General features: G+C 37.5%; 1 protein-coding gene across 25 annotated transcripts in view; it reads right to left on the minus strand.

Moving 5' to 3' along the window:
* TMEM232 (transmembrane protein 232) overlaps positions 1-22,053 on the minus strand; it is a 343,834-nt gene that overhangs the window by 229,891 nt on the left and 91,890 nt on the right. For 21 of the 25 annotated variants that reach the window (XR_011381960.1, XR_011381961.1, XM_051853886.2 and 18 more), the window contains 6 exons: positions 19,055-19,166; positions 16,483-16,588; positions 14,006-14,163; positions 8,826-8,925; positions 7,062-7,228; positions 1,789-1,943 (listed from right to left, as the gene is read on the minus strand). Coding sequence is in view for 23 of the 25 variants with exons in the window: in XM_051853886.2 (XP_051709846.2) it covers positions 1,789-1,943; positions 7,062-7,228; positions 8,826-8,925; positions 14,006-14,163; positions 16,483-16,588; positions 19,055-19,166 (798 nt within the window). In the remaining 2 variants the exon portion in view is untranslated. The remainder of the gene's footprint in view (positions 1-1,788; positions 1,944-7,061; positions 7,229-8,825; positions 8,926-14,005; positions 14,164-16,482; positions 16,589-19,054; positions 19,167-22,053) is intronic. The other 4 variants (XM_051853898.2, XM_051853897.2, XM_051853896.2 and 1 more) reach the window with 4 other exon arrangements.

The following is a 22,053-nucleotide window of genomic DNA, read 5'->3' on the forward strand; positions in this document are numbered from 1 at the left end:
AATATATGCTAAACTGATCTTCTGTATATAAAGAGAATTGAAAATGAATCTTGATGTGAATGGAAGGGGGGAGGGAGAGGGAAAGGGGAGGGTTGCGGGTGGGAGGGAAGTTATGGGTGGGGGAGCCATTGTAATCCATAAGCTTTACTTTGGAAATTTATATTCATTAAATAAAAGTTTAAAAAAATAAAAACAACTTAAAAAAAATCCAAACTCGGGAACAGGAGTTTAGCCTAGTGGTTATGACATCAGAGTTCCTGGGTCGGACTCCCATCTCCTACTCCTGATTACAGCCTCCTGCTAATGTAGATGCTGAGAGGCTCCTGCTCTCCAGGTGGGAGACCTAGATGGCAGATGTGGCTCCCTGTTTTGGCCCTGGCCCAGCTCCAGCAGCTGTGGGCAGCTTGGGAAGTGAACAAGTAGGAGAGAGAACTCTTTTTTTTCTCTCTTTTTTATAAATAAATAATAAATAATGGATAAATAAATGAATTTTTTTAAAAAAATTCATACTCATAGAAGTTGAGAGTAGAATGGTGGTTACCAGAAGACTGGGGTGAGAAAAAGGGGTTGAGGAAGCAAAGAGGTTAGTCAAAGGATTTAAAGATTCAGTCAGGGGCCGGCACTGTGGTGTAGTGGGTAAAGCTGCAACCTGTAGTGCCAGCAACCCATATGGGTGCCGGTTCAAGTCCTGGCTGCCCCACTTTCAATCCAGCTCTCTGCTATGGCCTGGGAAGACAGTGGAAGATGGCTTAAGTCCTTGGGCCCCTGCACCCACGTGGGAAATCGGGTAGAATCTCCTGGCTCCTGGCTTTGGATCAGCACAGCTCTGGCTATTGTGGCCATCTGGGGAGTGAACCAGCGGATGGAAGGCCTCTCTATCTCTCTCTCTGCCTATGCCTCTCTGTAATTCTGCCTTTCAGAAGAGTAAGTTATACCAACAGATTGCACAGCAAGGTGACCACAATTAGAACCATACTGTGTGTTTCAAAATTGCTTAAAGAATAAATTTTAAATGTTTTCACCACAAATAAATGCAAAGTAAGTGGGGCAGTGATATCTCACTTAGGGTGATAAAATCATGAACATGATATTCATATAACACACCATTGCCTTGTATCCTTAAATATACACAATTATCATTTGTGAATTCATAAAAAAAATTCCTTCCTTCAAGTGAACACTGTGCACAGGAGGAAACGAACACTCTCAATCAAAGTTCATTTCTGTCACGTTAAGGCATTAAAAATAGAATCTTGTTGTATTTACTCCAAGGATGAATATGGAAAATAAAAGATGTTTTAAATACAGAGTAGATGTCTCAATAACGGATTTCATTTACTACAGACACACTACAAAATATGAGGGCACTTCAGAAAGTTCATGGAAAATGTATTTCAAAGATAAGTTTGCTTTATTGCAAAAAATTTTGAAATCCATATTTAGGGAGGGAGACTTCAAAAAACTCATATTATGAAAAACTATGCACGGCTTTCAAAATTAATTTATAGTAAACAAAATTACCTTCTATTTCCATTTTCCAAAAGCTTTTTGAAGTACCCTTGGATATGCATTCACATTTAGCAAAACCAGAAAAAAACAAGATAGGAAAAATTTATTGATGAGATGAACTGATACAAAATATATAAATTGCCCTTGCCTTTGGAACTGAGATTATAAATTTGCTTCATAGTCAACTGAGGTGTGATTAACATTTAAGTACAAAGGTTATTGAACACTTTAGCACGAAGGTTTCTCCATGAGCTACTTGGATTTATAGGATCACCCTACCAGCATTTCTTTTGAAGCTGAGTTTTCTGGGACAGGAGATGCTGGAGCACGTCATCCAGCTGAGGGTTGTCCCGCTGAACACAAGACCATGCAGCAACACTGTGCCAGAGCAGGTGGTTAACTTCATACCCTCTCTGATCCAATGGCAACTGTCCCTGAAATTACAATAGAAAAGTATATCTGTGTGTGATTTGAACAAATGTGAAAATAAATGCTAAATTCACAAATGAAAATGCATTCTCTTAACATCTCATGCCTCACCAACTGAAGCAATTTATGTAAGTGTATTTCTGTTAAGTCTATATGGACAGCTAGCCTGAACCTAACGCATTTTTTTTCTCATAGGGATCCCCTGTTCACTGATATCAGTAATACTGTATGAGCCATACCTTGTATCCTTAAGGGATATCTGACAGCTAAGGAGTATCTCTGACAGCTAAGGAGAAGGGGACCTGAGAAAGTCTGAACAAAGACCTAATAGCAGTGTAGATTTTAAACTATGGGTTTCTACTTTAAGAACCAAAATATATGCCTAACAGGATACAGTCAATGTCTATGAAATAACTATTTTAAAAGCCTAGAAATTCAGATAAAGAATGGGCTGTTGTTTTTTCCTTAGAGTGCTCCCTAACACTTACACAGATTTAAGTGCCTACGAAAGTAACTGGTAGACAATAACAGAACAATCTCATTTACTTATTTACCAACAGTGAAGAGTCAAAGGCACATCCTGTGAGATGTTCTCAGACTGTTAACTGAGTTGATATTTTGTGCTCTTAAAAAAAGAAACTCTTGGGGCTTAACCTATAGCAGGTTAAGAAACTGCCTGTGATGCCAGTATCCCATATGAGTGCTATTCCAGGCTCAGCTGCACTGGTTCCAACCCAGCTCCCTGGTAATGGCCTGGGAAAGCAGCAGAAGACCGCCCAAGTGTTTGGATCCCTGAACCCATGTGTGCAACCTGGATGAAGCTCCAGATTCCTGGCTTCCACCTGGCCCAGTCCTGGCTGTTGCAGCCATTTGGAAACTGAACCAACAAACAGAAAATCTTTCTCTCTCTCTCTCTCTCTCTCTCTCTCTCTCTCCCCCCTCCACACCCATCTGCCTTTCATAGAAATAAATAAATCTTAAAAAAAAAAACACTTAAAATCTAAAGTGCTTTATAACTGTTACTCACTGAATAGAAAAGAATCAAGGTTAAAATTTAAAGATAATTTTCCTGTTGAGCACTGTCAAAATACAAGGCCAAAAGTTCATACATAAATTATAGACTAAGACATTTTTTGAGTAAACTGTTTAGTGAAATCCCTTGGAACTGTATTGATCTATTTTATGTAAAAGACATAGCTGTTGGATGCTGGAGCTAAAGGCATGAGCAAGACAAATTCTGCACAAGGCTGCCAACTCAGGAAAAACACTTCAGTAAAGCAAATGGTATCTAATATGTCTTGAGAATTTTAGAATATTCCATGTAAGAGCTTTATTCTAAAATAATATGACATTATTTATGCACACTTAACTCAGTTTCCTTCTTTTGTGGTAGAGCCCATCCAAAATATGGAACCTACACATAGCAAATTCTCTTCTCAACTCGTTCTAGCTGCCTCAGCCTGGATGCTCAACAATCCTCTGCATGAAAACTTATCCTGAATAAATAGGCTAGTAACGAGATGTCTAGAAACGTTTAGACGACTTGACTAATTAAAATAATCGGTGCACTTTTCCATGGTTATACAGACTAATCATTTAAGTAAAAAAAAAAAAATCAAATCAGTTAACACAATCACGCACCATCAGCAGAGAAAATTCCTGAAAGTATTTGGTAAAGGAAAAATGAGGATTTAGACAATGAACTAGATGTAAGTTTAGTTTTCAGTTTTACATGATGTCATTGTTACTTATGAATGACAAAGGAAAAAATGCAGCCTTTGATGTCCATGACTTAGGACAGTATGTTGTTAGAAGGTCACAATGGGGTCATGTGGATCTCTTGTTGGACATCAATTCCTAAAACTCCACATGATGTATAATAAACAAAGTCATTGAAAAACAAATTTTTTCTAAACACAGACAGAAACAAAGCCCTTGGGTATCTTACTTTTTTACACCATCAACTCTAAAGAGAACCCTAGGATCACCCAAAGTCCAAGTACTGTGATAGAATCATTCTCACACCCTCTTTCTGCGACACTTCATCGTCTCCTGTAGAGTGTAGTATCCCTTCGCAACAAGTAATAAACACAATATGGCTACCTGTGCCCTTGTGTATTTTAAGCATTTTCGTGGAAATCGTCCTAGTTTCTTCCCTGCTTTTAAAAAATATGTATCAAACTTGGGTGACTCGATTTATTAAGCAATGTTGTGTTTTAATTCAATTGCCATGTATAGAATCAGTATAGCAGAGAGGGTGAGCCTTAGTAAGTGGTGTAAACTGCTTTACCTTTTCACTAAAGCAGTCCTGCCCACGATGTGCTTGATAGGTACGTACCATTTTCAAAATGTTACTAAGAGGGTGGACATGAAGAAGAAACAACTTGCAGGACATATCATTTCTGTGTATATAAATATATATAATTGTTATATATAGTCAAACAAAAATTAAGCTTGTATTTTATATCTTTTTGTTCTATTTTTCAGTAATTTTCATTACTATATTATACAAAGGTGTTGTTCTTCAAGGGTTTGGAAAGAAAAAACGGTTGGACATCGATTGTTACCCCAGGCACGTGGCTGAGAAGCACTGAGCACTGCACTCAGTGACTCGTAGGACCTTTAGCTGCCCTCTTGCCTCCCTTCCTTTCCTTGTTCTCCAAATCCTATGGTTGTGTCCTCTCCCTCCTTGTTGTCCAGGTTTGGACTCTCAGTTGTAGCTTGTACAATGCCAACTTAGTGACTACTCTGAAAAACCCATTTAGCAAAGCACTGTTAATCGACAGCTGGCTGGAACTCTAAGCGAATTTAGGTAGACAAACCAGCGAGAAGTGACTGGTGAAGTGTGGACTCTGCGTTGAGTGCTCAGAGTTTTCTGTGTTTCATCTCTGCTTTTATTCATTTGGGGGATTGTTGACATTGGCATTAAAAAGACCTCTCAATACAAATGTGTTAACCTGGAAAATACGATGTGGATCATAGTGTAATGATCCTAATTTTAAAGAACCTCTGTCTCAGTCTAATTCAATTCCTGGAAACTATTTTTAACTAAAGTATGGGATAAAATGTCCCAGGTACTTAATACATCAGAGGGTGAGCTTGCTAACCACATGAGAATACTCACTGCTTTTTAGAGATCTAATATGTAGAACACATGAGAAATATTTGAGATGCAGAACGGGTGACAATCTTCAATAAACAGTCTACTGAGTTTTAGTTGTGTTTAAATATACATTCTCCAAAGAACTATGTTGCTTTTACATGTGACAACTGTGCTCAGGAAAATTCAGCTATGCTGGAGCAGAAATTTCGGACAGAGTGGAAAACTCCATCCAGGGCTCAGACCCTGCAATCCTCAGAGCTAATTAAAGAGTACCATTTGTCAAAGTCAGTGGAAACCCTCTAAATTCACTTAAAAGGACATCAAAAAGAGAAATGGGATGCAGTAGCTGAAGAGAGGAAATGTCCTATTCTTAAGTAGAGCCAACAGTCACATTTTGTGTGTCCTGATGTATAAATTCTACAGACTTTTAAAAGCAAATTTAGCAACACTTTGATGACAAATTAAGGAATTATTAAAAAGCGTATATTTTACAGCGGAAATTTTAGCATCTTCAGAGGATAAGGGCTGAAGGAAAAAATAGATTCACAAATCCTCTTCGATAATTAATAATAAGGAAGAAAGAAAGGTGGTTGCAAATGTATCAGTCATGTTTTTATCTCTTTTTTCCCCCTGCTAGGCACTCCAGAAGGTGAGAGAGATGGGCGCTGAATGAGTAGGTTCTCGGGGGAACTCCAGAGGCTGGCTTAGATTACGCTCACTAGAGAAAGGGGGCTGACAGTGGGAACGTGACAGCACACAATCTGCTGATTGGCCAAGTCAGCAGCTGTAGCAGGGACGAGGCTACAGTCCCTATCACGAAGTAAGTAGGAGGCAGAAAAGGGCAACAAAACGGACAGCCCTCATCTGGGAAGACGCCTTCCTGGAATCACAAGGGTAGAGCTGACAGGATTCTGAAGAGACTGAATCTAAGCCCTTTTGTTCTGCAAAGTGGAAAAAGACACAAAGGCTTACGGACTCACCCCCACTCTGAGCAGATACCTTCTTGTCACGTGCTGACATTTTTAGCCTTTCCAACCTGGGCTGAGCTGTATGGCGCTAAACATTCATTTGCTGTCTGTGTGTGTACCGAGAGTGACAAAATGGGTTAGTGCTCAGAGAGCCTGGAAGTCAACACTGAAAGCTGCCTGCCTCACAGCTAGAATGTGCATATGGCCAAGATTTCATGGCATCTTACTTGTCTAAAAAACACTCAAATCATTCCATTAAGTCAACAGAAGCATGCCTTTGGATGAAAGTTACTGGGTTTAATTGTGAATTCCTAAATGTGGTTTTTAGTCGTCCTAACTTCCACTTACACGGCACTTCATAATCTATAGGCACCACCTTTCTTCAGCTCTTCACAGCAAAAAGAGTGAGAGCAGACACAGTGGTGACGGTGGTGGTGACAAGGATGACTGCCAAAGCTAAGCTGGTGGAGGTGCGGAGAGCTCACAGAACCTCCTCTAGATCACTCAGCCAATCGCTGAGCAGTGTTCTTTCCAGTGCTCAATTTGTGGTCATTAGTGATTATAACTAGCAGGCTCAAATTACTGAACAAACGTGTCTTTGTATCAGTCATTCACAAGGTTCAAAAAGATTACCTTAAATGTTTTTGTTTATATGTTTAATTTATATCTAGCATTAGAAAAGGTCCAAAGGAAGCCTGGGAAAATCGTGAGATAGCAAATATATAAAATCAATGAGAAAGAACCTACCTTAAATTGCCTTAGTTGCTTTTATGTTTATGTTTTATGTTTATGTTTAACATAACTAGCATTATGTTAAAAAAGTATTTTTCCCTTTTTTAGAAATTGTTAGAAAATTAATTTTCTATCCATTATAAAAAAGGTATGTGTAACAGAAAACAAAATGTGCACATGGTTTCATGGAGTTCGTCTGTTTCCCTTGCACCCCTCGCCGAGAGCGAAGTCCATCTCTAGCAGTGCTTACTGAATTGACAGGCACAGCTAGTTCATCCTAGTAATCTTATGTGATGCAGCATACAATAGCGTATACCCACCATGTCAGAGCACATGTTCCCAGAGGCCTCCTGGTTTCCCATAGGGCTAAAAACTGATCCATAAAGGTGTTCTCTTTTACATATAATTTCTGAGATTTTCAGGATAAATTGCACTTGTAAAAGGATGTTTGGATATTGATTGTATGATTCTCCAGAGAAACAAAGTGCTATCGTAAAAAATGGATAAATATTTCATTAGTATATCGCATTTGCTTCATTTCTCTTTTAGTTACTAAACTATAATTATATCCTGTACATAGAAGCCAAAACCGCTGTACAATTCTCCATCTAGGTAAGATTTATAATGTTATGTCTGCCCCCTGGTGGTGAAATATAAAACTACAATATAAATAATTCATTCTTAAGAGTTTATGTAATTGGGAACCGCAATTGCATACTGGTTGAGTGCCCAATTAAATATTGTTACTGCTCAACAATGCTTGGACGCTTTCGGCTGAAAATTAATCAAGTTGTAATGGATATTGTATCCACAATGGATACTTTGAAATTACAATTCTGCCAAAAAAAAGTCTTTGCTTCTAGTCCAATGTTTTTCAGTTTTATTTCAAGACGTTTTTATTACTGATTTTTAAAGGCACATATTTTAAATGTAGGAAAAATGTCGTTTAGTATAAGACTATGATATTCAACAGAATCGTCTTGGCGGCTGTCCTATAAACTCTTAGATATTCTTTGAGTTTTGGTCCATCCACATGGTGGAAAAATTAGTAATGACAATTCTTCTACACAGACAAGGAGCCAATAATCCATTAAATGTTTGTGTTCCCCAAAATTCTCCTCCTAGACTTAGTTGCTCCCCATTCTGATTATCTCAGCCACATGAACATAAATGACTGTCACATCTGGATCCCAGGCTGCATTTGTTTCCCCCAGTTCCAAAGCTACATTTTCAACCACCTGCTGAGTTCACATAGCTGTGAGTGAATGCAAAATTCAGAATTCCAATATTTCTCCAAATAATGACCCCAAAACTTCAGCTTCCTCTTGAATTCTTCACTTTCCTTTATGTATAGCCAGATCCAACTGATAACCAAGTCCAGTCTCTCTCTCCTAAGCATTTTCCAGAACAATTTTACTGTATGCCATTCCCCTTGTAAAAGTTGCCACCTTTAACATTTTTCCCTCTAGGAACATCAGAGCTAACTGGCCTCCTGCATCCACTCTCTCTCCTTATCCCCATCCAGCATTTACATTGCCATGGGAGTTCCCATATTCAAACAGGAAATTTCTTGAAAATCAGTGACACAAACACTACTAAATAAGGGACTGAGTAACAAACAAGGTCACACACTTAAGTAGGAAGGAAAGTTGGAAGCTGGACACAGAATGGGGAAGTCAGCAGGGAGTGTGGGGGTGGGGATGGGGAATGGGGCATGAGCAATGGCATGGGAAAGGAAGGATATTGGTCCAAGGTACAAAGTTTCAGTTACTCAGGAGGAATAGCTTCCAGTGATGTATTGCACAGCACTGTGATGAGAGTTAGGGACAACATATGTTTCAAAATTGCAAAGAGAGCTAAGAGAGTAGATTTTAACTGTTCTTAACACAAAGCAATGAAAAGTCTGCATATGGGGGCACAACAGCTGAACTAACACTGTTTGGCCCAGGGGCTTTGCTCTTCAACACTGCATTTATTACCTCTCATGAAAAATAAAACACAGCTTATGCTCTTTACAGTGACAGTCTAAGTTCTCACAGTGTGACATAAAAGATTACACGTGTGAAAAATGGAAAGGATTCTACCATATAAAAACGGTTGAAGCCGAAGTAAATGTGGTTGAAAACTTTCTAGGTGACCATGCAGGAAATATATAAAAAGTCGCAAGAAGATCAAATAGCCAATCTGTCAAGAGAGAAAAGAAAAGAGTATTTTGTGTTGCATCGATAAGTGCTTAAAAACCATAAGGAAAATGAATCATTTTGTTATTGCATTTACTTTTGATGAAACAACTTCAAACTCACTTCATATTATGTATTTTTGCAATAACTGCAAGACATTTGTATCAAGTTGAGAATGCTAGTTCAACCAAAAAAATTCCATAAATCATCTCTGCATTACACATAATAACCAATACTGAATGCCATGTTGTTCTATATCCTTTAAAACAGTATTTTTCAAATTGCAATCATACTCCATAAGTGAGTCATGAAATCAACTGAGAGAGAGGTTTTAAATAAAAGAAGAAGAGAAAATGTCAGAGTATATCCTCGTTCCAGTAGTGAGTGCATTTTATGTGTGTGCTACATTACAATGCAAAGGTTATTTCTTTATATGGGTCTTAATCAAACCAGTCTGGAAAAAAAAAAACAGTTTGAGGCATTTCTGAGAAACATTCTACTTGTGCATAGTGTGCTGTACTATGCTCCCTAGGCCCTCACAAAAAAATAAAACTTGCAGTGTCATTACTAAATAAGTACTGAAAATCTTACTTCTGTGACATTGAAAATACATGTATCGCTGAAGTTTGTTTTCCATAGACTACAAAAAAGAGAATAACCATAAGAATATATAATATATAAGACTTCACAGTAAATTAGTAAAAATATATAAACTGTGAATAAAAATAGAATATAAGTTGTGTAAGTTGCAAATCATGAAGAAGAATCAAATAACAGGAATAGCTATAACTATCTTGTGTGTTTGTGTGTCTGTGGTTATATAAAGAGATAGATATTTCCAAATCCTCTTAACAGCAATGCAGAGTATCATTATCATCATCATTATTATTATTATGATTGATATTATTATATATGTAGAAGATGAATCTGACCAAGCCCCAGTATTTCACATAGACTAGTAAGTCAGTACATGGCATTACCAAGACTTTGAACGCAGACAGTATGTATTGCTCTAAAAGCCACAAACTTTCTACTGCAGCAGTGACTTTCAATTATTTCTCTTACATGCCTCTGTCATTAACAGGTCTTGAGAATTCACTATCCATACTTGTAAATATAAATTATAAACTTGTACCCTTTGTAGACTTACAAATAAATACAAATAAAATGTAGCTAAGGCATGCCAATAATGTCTCTTTCTCTAGGCCACTTGTTCCTGTTCGTGCTTCTCTCAGAAACTGAAGTTAATGAAAAAGTCACGGAGGTCAGTAGACCACTTGAAAGAGTGGGTCAGTGTTCTGGATGACAGTGTTCAGGCGGCAACTCCCACAGGTACAGCCCACAAATTAACAGAAGTTGTAAGGAGAATAATTTAAGGATTTTTCAAGGGATTAGAGATCAATATTGAAAAGAACATTCATTAATGTTCAAAAATTTAATTTAAAAGAGAAAATATATGAAAAGTAGGTCAGTATGAAAAACTTCTGTATTACAACCCAATTTGGTCATGAATTTTCACCTGATTCAAAGGTTATCTCTAGTTAAAGCTATGCTTGCAGAAATGGTTTTCAAAGTTTTCATATGTAATATTCTGAAGACTAGATTTTTACTGAAAAGTCTGCCTTCCCATATCTCTAAGGAATGCCGGGCTCTCACTGCATCACTCCTCATGTGACATCCGTGGATGTTCTCCCTGCACCCTGGCACTGCAAGCTTTGCCTCCTCAATGCAACCTCTGCTCCCCCAATCTCTTCCCCCACACTCCCAACATCCCTCCCATTTCCTTTACCTCCCTTTCTCCTTCTCTTCCTGTCTGTTCTCTTCATTTCTCCAGCCCTTTCTCTGCATTGATTATTGAAAGTTTGAAGAGCACTGTCTATATTCAAAAAAGATTTATTGATTTATTTTGACAGAGTTACAGAGAGTTACAGACAGAGCGAGAAAAAGAGGGAGATCTTTCATCAGCTGGTTCACTCCCCAGATGGCCACCACAGCCATGGAAAATCTGTATCTATGTAAAAATTATGTATGGATTTCAACATTTTTTTTGCATCAAAATAAACTTAACCTTGTACTTCAGTGTTCCCATGAACTTTTTGAAATACCATTATAAATACAGCACACGGTTGTTCTCACTGCTAGTCTTATATAAGCTAAAACAATAAACAGTAAGCTTTAAAATGAGTAAATCTGAGAACCAAGTAGATGTGTGACACCAAAACTGAAGCTCCACTGGACTCTGGAGCCAAACTGCCTTGGTTTGAAAACATTCTCTGCTGAATGATGCTCTGGGTAACAGCTATACTTTCCACGTGTAACTGTTTCCTCATCTGTAAGACCCTGTATAAGAAATAATAGCACTGCAAACTGTTGAAATACTTACTTAAGGTATACTAAGCTGATCTTCTGTATATTAAGATAATCGAAAATGAATCTTGATGTGAATGGAAGGGGAGAGGGAGTGGGAAAGGGGAGGGTTGTGGGTGGGAGGGACGGTATGTGGGGGGAAGCCATTGTAACACATGAGTCGTACTTTGGAAATTTATATTCATTAAATAAAAGATTAAAAAAAAAAAGAAAAGAAATAAAAAAAATAAAAAAAATAAAAAAAAAAGAAATAATAGCACTTACTTCTTACAGTTGCTGTGAGAACTAAATAAATTAATATGCTTAGTGTATTTAAGTCATTTATGGTAGAAGGCACATAGCTAATGTTGTTTATGTGTTTGTAGCTACTGTAAGAACTTGCCAAGTTACCTACCCCACCCTTCTAGATTTTTTGTTTGTTTTATCATGAGAAAGCCAGACAGGACAAAGGACTGTAAATCAGGTCTTTCAGTGGATTATATAAAAGGACAAAAATATAGCAATTTAAAAAAAGAACATGTACAAATTTTCTTTTTTTTAACTTTTATTTAGTAAACACATAAATTTCCAAAGTACAGTTTATGGATTACAGTGGCTTCCCCCCCACCATAATTTCCCTCCCACTCGCACCCCTCCCATCTCCCGCTCCCTCTCCCATTCCATTCACATCAAGATTCATTTTCAATTCTCTTTACATACAGAAGATCAATTTAGTACATATTAAGTAAAGATTTCATCAGTTTCCACCCACACAGAAACACAAAGTGTAAAATACTGTTTCAGTACTAGTTATAGCATTACTTTACATTGGACAACACATTAAGGACAGATCCCACATGAGAAGTAAGTACACAGTGACTCCTGTTGTTGACTTACAATTTGACACTCTTGTTTAGGCTCTAGTCATGAGTTGCCAAGGTTATGGAAGCCTTTTGAGTTCGCTGACTTCAATCTTATTCCGACAGGGTCTTAGTCAAAGTGGAAGTTCTCTCCTCCCTTCAGAGAAAGGTACCTCCTTCTTGGATGGCCCTGTTCTTTCCACTGGGATCTCAATCACAGAGATCTTTCATTTAGGTGTTTTTTTTTTTTTTTTTCCCAGAGTGTCTTGGCTTTCCATGCCTACAATACTCTCATGGGCTCTTCAGCCATATCCGAATGCCTTAAGGGCTGGTTCTGAGGCCAGAGTGCTATTTAGGACATCTGCCATTCTATGAATCTGCTGTGTATCCCACTTCCCATGTTGGATAATTCTCTCCCTTTTGATTCTATCAGTTAGTATTATCAGACACTAGTCTTGTTTGTGTGATCCCTTTGACTCTTAGACCTATCAGTGTGATCAATTGTGAACTGAAGTTTGTCACTTGGACTAGTGAGATGGCATTGGTACATGCCACCTTGATGGGACTGAATTTGGAATCCCCTGGCACGTTTCTAACTCCACCATTTGGGGCAAGTCCGATTGAGCATGTCCCAAATTGTACATCTCCTCCTTCTCTTATTCCCACTCTTATATTTAACCGGGATCACTTTTCAGTTAAAATTTAAACACCTAAGAATAGTTGTGTGTTAATCGCAGAGTTCAACCAATAGTACTAGAACAAAAAAAATACTAAAAGGGATAAAGTATTACATTGTACATCAACAGTCAGGACAAGGGTTGATCAAGTCACTGTTTCTCATAGTGTCCATTTCACTTCAACAGGTTTCCCTTTCTAGCCTTACAGATAAGAAGATAGGAAATCTTTTAAAAATGTAATGGCATGGTATATATAAAATAAAAGCAATATATTCAATTGGTAAAACCATTACATATTTTGTAGTGATTTTTCTTTCTATCAGAAATGCAAAAAGCAAGAACTGCAGAAATGTCACCAAAAGAGATAGCAAGAAAAAGAGAGAAAAGTCACACTTGCTCTGTGTTTTTGCTTTCCATTATTTTGTGCATTTCACTCCATTCATTTCAGCATTATAATAGTGCATATATTTAATGTATTTCATATTAACATTTATATTTACATAATTTTATTATAAATATATAGCCATAAGGGACAACTGGAGAAATACAGAAAAAAGGAAAAAAAATCATCCTAAGCTCATCATCCCAGAACAGCTATGGGTAACATCTTGGCTCTCCCTCCAAAATCTCTTATGTGTAAAGTGCCAGTTCTTCACATGGTCAGTTTCTATCCTGTGTATCTGCATCTATCTGGTCTCCATCAGCAATAAAACTATCAGTTAAGCTAAATGTATTTGACTAATAATAAATTTTGCAGAAGTCAACTCATATGATCATAGAATGCAGAACCATAAGACCTCTGAGACCATATAAAGCACTTTGAAACTCTGAAATGTCATAGAATACCAAAAGAACAGCTCATCTTCTCAAAGGAACATTTATCTGTCATCATTTTTAAATGGCAGATGAGGTAGCATTTAAAATCCTTAAAAGTTGAGAAGAGAAAATCTGTATAGATTCAGAAAACAATAGTATTGATTTTCAATTAACTATTACTTCCTTATTTAGTTAACTTATATTTTCTTAATTTCCATTTAGATATCAAGTAACAATATACATCTACAATTAGAAATTAAAAGAAACTACCAAATGAGAGAATATTCTATAATAAAAGTAACTGTCCTGATCCTAAAACAGATATTATGTGGCTACATGTAGTACATAGGACAATTAAAAATATTACAGAAAGTTTGCGACATACCTTTGCCAGCTTCATTTCAATTGAATATAAATATGTCCTCAGAAGTGCATCACAACAGAGCCTGTACAAAATGGACTCCGCAACAAAAAATAAGGCAGGCAGATGATCATAATCAAAGGAAATATGGTCCAGGGAAACATAGAGCATATTCAAAGCTTCTGAAATATTACAAAGCAGAAACTCCATCAAATGTAGATCATCCTGTTTTCCCACATGTTAAAATTAATTATTGAAATAAACTACTTGGTCATAAAAACAGATTGTGATTTTAAAATATATTTACAAATTCTTTGGCTCCTTTCCATCAAGGGACAAAATCTATGCTGCTTTCCCCTTAAACTTGAACAGACATTGTGAGTGCTTCAGCAATAAGATGTAATCTACCTGGAGATCAATCTCTCTCCCGCTCTCAAACTAGCTTTGGAAATTTAAATTGCCATATGGGAAATTCTATTCTGCCATTGGATTCAGAAGTCACCCAGGTATGGAGACCACTTAAAGAGATAAAGAAAAATGACCAAGAATGCCAAGCTACTACACCCAACACTCAATAGATTGCTAGCCCACACATATAATGGTAGAAAAATGTATAACCACAGAAATGGATGATGAAAGGCAGTGCTAACAATGTCTGTAAAAGAGAAGAGTAGTATGCTAGAAAGATGAGACAGAGGAAGTAGTACCAACCCGACGAGCACAAGAAGGAAGAATATGGAACTAAGGACCTAGAAAACATAGAATCTCAAGTTACTATAAAGGGTTTGAGGGAAATATCTAGGGGAGAACAACAAATGCAGGGACTTGAGGAAGGAAAAAATAGGACATGTTCAAGAACAGGAAGGGGGCTTAGGATGGCTGGAGCATAGAGAATAACTACAGACATGGCCACAGGGCAAGACACACACAGCCTTGCACATCATAATATGGAACTCGGGTTTATTTTCCGTGAAACTGGAAGCCACTGGAAATTCTTGAAGCTGTAAAATGGTCACTACTGAATGAAGGAGGAACTACAGAATGAGAAGCAAACAAGAGCAAAAGCACGACACCTATTAGGAGTTTCTTTCTTTTGTGGAGATGATGTAAATGGACCATATTTAAGATGTTATTTAGGGTTCTATGTGAATGCTTTCAGCTGAGTTAGTTCCCTGAGGTATTTGATTGTGATGACACAGGAGCTCCAGGCATCAGAGAGAGAGGAACAGAGAAGGAATGGCACATGTTGTTTTCTAAAGCACATTCTGACTTTGCATCCCTTTGGTCAGGACCAGGTCATTTGTTTCCTAATCCAATCACTGGTGAGTGAAAGGGAATTGTTGCAACTGAGCTAGACCAGCTACAGGGGCTGGGCCATGGCCAGTGCTCCTCTGAATCACAAGACTGTAGGATGCCATAATAAAACTGAAATCTAACTGCCAATTCAAAGCAAGTGGCTGCTGATGGAGGGTAAACAAAGAAAGCTTTGCTCAATAGCATTTAAACATTTCAAAGAGGTCAGGATGTGGATGATACTGTGAAGGATTGCAAGTTAAATACAAAATATTTCTTATTCTTCCTCTTGTTTGCATACTCTCAGAAAGCACTATAAACCCAATTTACATGAGGAAGTATTCTCTGACCTCATGTGGTCAACACTCTAACTCATTTTAAAGGGCATATACAAAATATTTAGGATGATGATAGAAATAATTTTGTTCCCTTAAAAATAATGTTATTGGGGACGGTGCTGTGGCATAGCGGGCTAAGCTTCCACCTGTGGCACCGGAATCCCATATGGGCATTGGTTTGAGTCCTGCCTGCTCCTCTTCTAGTCCAGCTCTCTGTTATGGCCTGAGAAAGCAGTAGAAGATGGCTCAAGTGCTTGGGCCCCTGCACCCATGTGGGAGACCCAGAAGAAGCTCTTGGCTCCTGGCTTCGGATTGGCCCAGCTCCCGTGGTTGCAGGCATCTGGGGAGTGAACCAGCGGATGAAAGACATCTCTCTCTTTCTCTGTAACTCTGTCTCTCAAATAAATAAATAAAAATCTTTTAAAAATGTTATTTAATTTCTTTTTTAGGTTGAGAAAAGGGTATCTGAAGACAGATACATAAAAGAAAAGTGTTGGTTTAAATAAGCAGAAAAAAAGTGGTAATTTAATTCCTGTTTTATGATTAAGAATTATAAAATGTAGAAATAAGTTTCTCTGACATATAATATGTATGGTAATTAGAAACTACTGACATTTCATATTATTTTAATGAGTTACTAATTTTAGAAAAAAGTAATAGAGGCTAGAAACTTTTTGAAACAAAATTACAAAGTCCTAACTCAAAAGTATAAAAGGAAGTTTCACAATGAAACAATGTAAGATACTTTAATAGTGATTGAAAAATCTTAATTTTCTCTTACACAATTTCTGAAAAATTTCTCCAGTTGTTTCCTTGGCTACTAATCTAGAAGACACCTAAGATACTTAAGAGGCCAGCTGGAATACATACCATCTTGGATTTCTCCTTTGCATTGAGCCAGAAACACTACTTCAGTCCATGCAGCTGGAAGATCAACATGCTTTCCAGAGCCCAGGGTTTTAAGACCCAGTTTTCTCTGTTACAAGGAAGCATGAAAAGGGCAAACAAATATATGGGGCTTGTTATTTGTTTATTTTTTCCATCTGTTAATTATATTTTGAAAGTCAGTCTATGAGGTCAAGGCTCCATAGTCAGAGTTGAACACATCTTTATAATTTTGTTTTTATCATTTGTATTTTTCAAAATTTTCTATAAACTACATAAGCTTCCAGATGTAGAGAACTGTGGGGAGCAACTCGGACTAGACTAAGTTACTGGAATTAAGACTTATTCTGTGCATCTGCTCTCCCACAATATGGCACTGGGAGAGGAGGAAACACCTTCTACGCAGCTGCCTCCAGTTCAACCAATAAGCAGCAGGACCTGCTCCTGATTGGAGGAGAGCAGCATACTCGGCGTGTGGGCAGCAGAGTTGGGATTGGTGGAAGAGGACTATAAAGGAGGAGAGAGACAACATGCAACAGGGAACATCTATCTGAAGGAACACCTGAGCAGCCCCCGAGAGAGCCGGCCGGCGGTGTGCCGCTCCCCTGCGGAAGTGGGGAAAGTGGCAGGGGGAACCGCCCTTCCACAGAGGTGGAAGGGACGGTAGCCAACCCGGGAAGAACCAGCAGCAAACCCGGGGAGGGCCGAGCAGACAAAAGAACAGCGCAGGGTTCAGTGTCATTCCTCCACGAAGAGGGGGAGCGACATAATGGTGCCGTGACTCGGATATGAAGCCTAGGCAGGGTTTAGTGTCGTTCCTCCATGAAGAGGGGGGGCGACAGAGAACATTTATTAATATGCTGTATCATAATATTAGTTACTTACAGAGAATAATTCTCACTTTTTGCTTGCTTGAGAATATTTTATCTTATTTTCCCAAGAGACTGCATTTCTAATTTTATAAGAAAAAATATTAATGAAATGAGTTTGATGCCAATTTTCTAGAAAACTGCTTACTTCAATGTTGATGGGCTCACCATTAATGAACACAAGAGAGATGATCAGGATGCATTTCCTCCCTCATATCACCTACTCCTGCGGCCACCCCAGGAGCATAGGGCCAACTGGAAAAAACTCATGCATGATTGTATTGATGGTGCTTGCCTGCATTCTCATTTTTTTTTCTCCCTCAAATATTATAAATATATCTTTCCAAAATTTTCAAATGTAAAGGCAAGCAAGAAGTGGGAAAAAAAGAAAAAAAAAAAAACCTACCACACATACACATACAAAATAGTGGCTTAATTTAGGCCCCTGGTTTGTACAGGTTTTTTTTTTTTTTAATTTCATGAATTATTCAGCATCAAAGAAAAATTCTATGTATATTTTTCCTGTCAAATTGAATCTCATGTAGGGAAAATCAAGGGAAGCCTATTTTACTTACTGCTTTGCTTTGATATCTGTTTAAAAATTAGAGAACTAATGACTAATGTAACATGCTTAAAAAATTCAGGGCCAGGTATTGTGGGGCTGCAAGTTAAGTCATTGCTTGAGACACCACATCCCATGTGAGCACCAGTTCAAGTCCCAGCTGCTCTGCTTTCATCCAGCTTCCTGCATGCACCTGGAAAGGCGGTGCATGATGGCCCAGGTACTTGCGTTCCTGCCACTCACATGAGACCCAAATGGAGTTCCAACAATTTCCTGGCTTTGACCTGGCCTAGCCCTTGCTGTTTTGGATATTTGGAAAGTGAAGCAGTGGATAGAAGATCTCTCTGCTCTGTCTCTCCTGTGTCACTCCAACCTTTCAAATAAATAAATATTCTACAAAATTTTCACTTATTTTATTTGTTTGAAAGACACAGAGACAGATCTCCCATTCGCTGGTCCACTCTTCAAAGGCCCCTAGTTAGCTGGGGCCAGGCCAGGCTGAAGCTGGAAGCCTGAAACTCAATTCTGCTCTCCCATCTGGATAGGTGTCAGAGACCCAAGTACTTGAGCCTACTGCTTCCCAGGATTCATGTTAGCAGCAAGTGGAAGTCAAAAGCAGAACTGGAACTTGAGCTCAGGTTCACTGATATTGGATGTGGGCAACTGAAATGGGCACCTTATCCACTCCACCAAATGCACACCCCTGTAATAATCTTAAAGAATGTATGCTTTTTTGTAAGTTAAGAATAATTTGTTACAGAGGAAATTCAGAGCATTTTGGCAAGTATGGTAATGGTTTAGGAAGGCTCTCTTTCTTCTCTAGGAATATATTATATCTCAGTTAAAATTTTTTCAGGAAACACTAAATTTTTCATAATCAAAGATTTCTTAGCCAGCTTTTGATATTCTGCTATGGACTATGGAACTGATGTAAAAAAGAATATTTTCCAATAATTTATGAGGAACCTTCATTCCAAAAGCCATTTAACATTGAATTATTTCTGCACTCTGCATTAATATTTTAGCTATGCCTAATTAAAGAAAAGTGTACCTATTAGAATATGTTATCATCTGCCAGCTACAAAAGAAAGTTTATGTAATAAGTAATGAAAGAGTGTACCATTACCTTACATTTGGTAATGCTTTTTCTAGCTATCTCCAACAATTCCTCCTTCTCTACTGGATCCTGCGTTTCATTAAATTTTAAGATGAATTCATTTGTGATTGAAAATGTTGATCTAAACAAAAAAAATTAAATAAAAAGCAGAAATCTATTTAATGGCTATAAGTTACAAGCCTTAATAAAACTGTAATACCTAACTGACTATTTTCTAGAAGAGCTAATTTTTTTAAATAAAAAATATCATGCAAAATTCAGTAACATATTTCATACTACTATAATATGTTAGTAAAGGAGATGCTGGGAGTAGTCTTTAAACTGCTTTACAATTTTTGTTTTGTAAATTTAAAACATTTTATGATATAAAAAGTTAAAAAATATAAATGTGCAGCCCTCTTAGATTGATTTTCTCATACTCTTACATTGAAGAACAAAGTCCCCATTGTCAAAGACCCTTGCGGAATCTGAAAAAAAATGATTCTAAGATGGTTGCCAGGGGTCTAGTTGCTAGATGCCTTCTTCATGGGTAAAATCCAACACAGTTTCAATTATGTGGAGGATTGATTTATCACCTCAGATAAATCAATGTTGGTTCAATTTTAGCTAAATCTTTATTCCCCCCAGGCAAGTGTAAGCAGTCCAGCTGTGCCTGAAGTAAAGTGAGCAACGAAGAAAGAAGTATGAAGTAAGGTCAGAGCAGTGACAAATAGGACAACTAACTCTCTGTGGGACAGGGAACTGTTGCAGGGTTTTAGAAGAGGAGTGAAATGATTTAATTGAGTTTTAACATGATTATTACAATGCTGTATCAAGAATTGCAATGTGAGGAGGTGGGGGTGGGGAGTATGTAGTACAGGTGAGAGAGAATGGTGGCTTGTATCAGGATTATAGCAATGCAAGTAGGAGATGAGTTTGGATAATGTATGTATTTTCATGTTAGTTCATACCAATCTGGCAAATTAATTAGAAAGTAGGCACAAGATGGGGTTAACATTGTGGCATAGCAGGTAAAGACGCCACTTATGACACTGGAATCCCATATGAGTGCCAGTTCAAGTCCCAGCTGCTTCAATTCCAATCTAGCTCCCTGCTAATTTGCCTGGGAAAGCAGCAGAGGATGGTCATCTTTGGGCCCTTGCACCCATGTGGGAAACCTGGAGGAACCTCCTGGCTCCTGGCTTTGGATTGGCCCAGCCCTAGCCATTACACCCATTTGGGGAGTGAACCAGCAAATGGACGCGCTCTCTATCTATTTCTCTCTCTCCCCCCTCCCTCTCTCCCTCTCCCTTTCTCTCTCTCTCTCTCTCTCTCCCTCTATCTGTAGACTCTGCCGTTAAATAAATAAAATAAAAAGAAAATAGGAGGCACAAGACAAAGAAGTCATGATCAGAGTGGGTAACTAGAAAGACAGAATTGTTATTTACTAAGATAGAGAAGGTTGTTAGGGATTTCGGGTAAGCTGAAATCATTTCCTGTAATATTTAGACCCAAACAAGAACGTCCACTCTTACTGCAATAATTCAGTATGTAACCAACATTTTAATCAAAGCAATTAAACAGAAAAAATAAAAGGCATACAAATAGGAAAAGAGGACATCAAAGTATTCCTGTATGAAGATGACATAGTTTCATAAAGAAATCTAAGACTCTATCAAAAGACTAGATTTGACAAATACAGCAGCTACAGGACACAAAATAAATATGAAAAAAATCAATAGCATTTTATACACCTATAACAAACTTATTGAGACTGAAATTAAAAGAGAAGTCCCATTCACAATAGTTACAAAAATAATAAATACCTTTGAATCAATTTAACCAATGATTTGAAAAATATCTACAATGAAAACAGCAAAACAGTTACAAAGTAAGCTGAACAAAATAAGCTGAAAAAAATGGAAAGACTTTCCATGTCTATGAATTGGAAGAATATCATTAAAATGTCCATACTACCCAAAGTAACTTACATATTCAAAGAAATACCCATCAAAATTACAATGATATTCTTCATAGAACTTGGAAAAACAATCCTAAAACTCTATAGAAGTACAAAAGACTTCAAATAGCCAAATCAATCCTTAACAGAGGAAACACAGTTATGTGAATCAGAGACGAGATTTCAAGACTTACTACAGAGGTATTGTAACCAAAACATGGTGGAGGCCTAATAACAGGCATACAGACAATGTAACAGAGATTCCTGAAATGAATGCAAGCATCTACATCCAATGATTCCTTGACAAAGACACACACTGGAGAAACATATACTAGAGAAAGAATAGACTCTTCAATATATGCTGTTGGGAAAACTGACTGTACAGAAGATTGAAATAAGGCTCCTCACCTTCACCCACATAGGTTTATTCATAGTGGTATACAAAATCAACTCAAAATAGATTAGATACGTAAATGTTATGCTCTGAAACATGTAATTACCAGAAGAGAACACAGGGGAAGTACTTCAAGATATTGGCATAAACAGTGATTTTTTTGGATAAAATCCAAAAAGCACAGACAACAGAAGCAAAAATAAATGGGATGATATCATACTAGAAGCTTCTGTACAGCATAAGAGAACAATCAACGGAGGGGAGAGAGTTGTCAGATCAGGAGAAAATATTTACAAACTATTCATCTGACAAATGATTAATATTCATAATATACAAGGAACTTAAAATGTCAACAACAAAGAAACAATCGAGTTAAGAAATGTACAAAGAATATGAATAGACACTTCTCAAAAGAGAAAATACAAATGGTCAACAAACACATGAAGAAATGTTCAACATCTCTGGCTACCAGGGAAATGCAAATCAAGATAAAAACAGGGTATCATCTCACTCCAGTTAGAATGACTGTTATCAAAAAGATTTTTTTTAAATGCTGGTGAGGAAGTGTCGAAGGGAACTGCTATGCACTGTTGATAGGAATGCAAATTAGTACAGCCATTATGGTGAACAGTATGGAGGTTACTCAAAAAAATTAAAAATATATATGCCATTTCA

This window comes from Oryctolagus cuniculus, chromosome 14, assembly GCF_964237555.1.
Source record: "Oryctolagus cuniculus chromosome 14, mOryCun1.1, whole genome shotgun sequence".
Lineage (NCBI taxonomy): Eukaryota > Metazoa > Chordata > Mammalia > Lagomorpha > Leporidae > Oryctolagus > Oryctolagus cuniculus.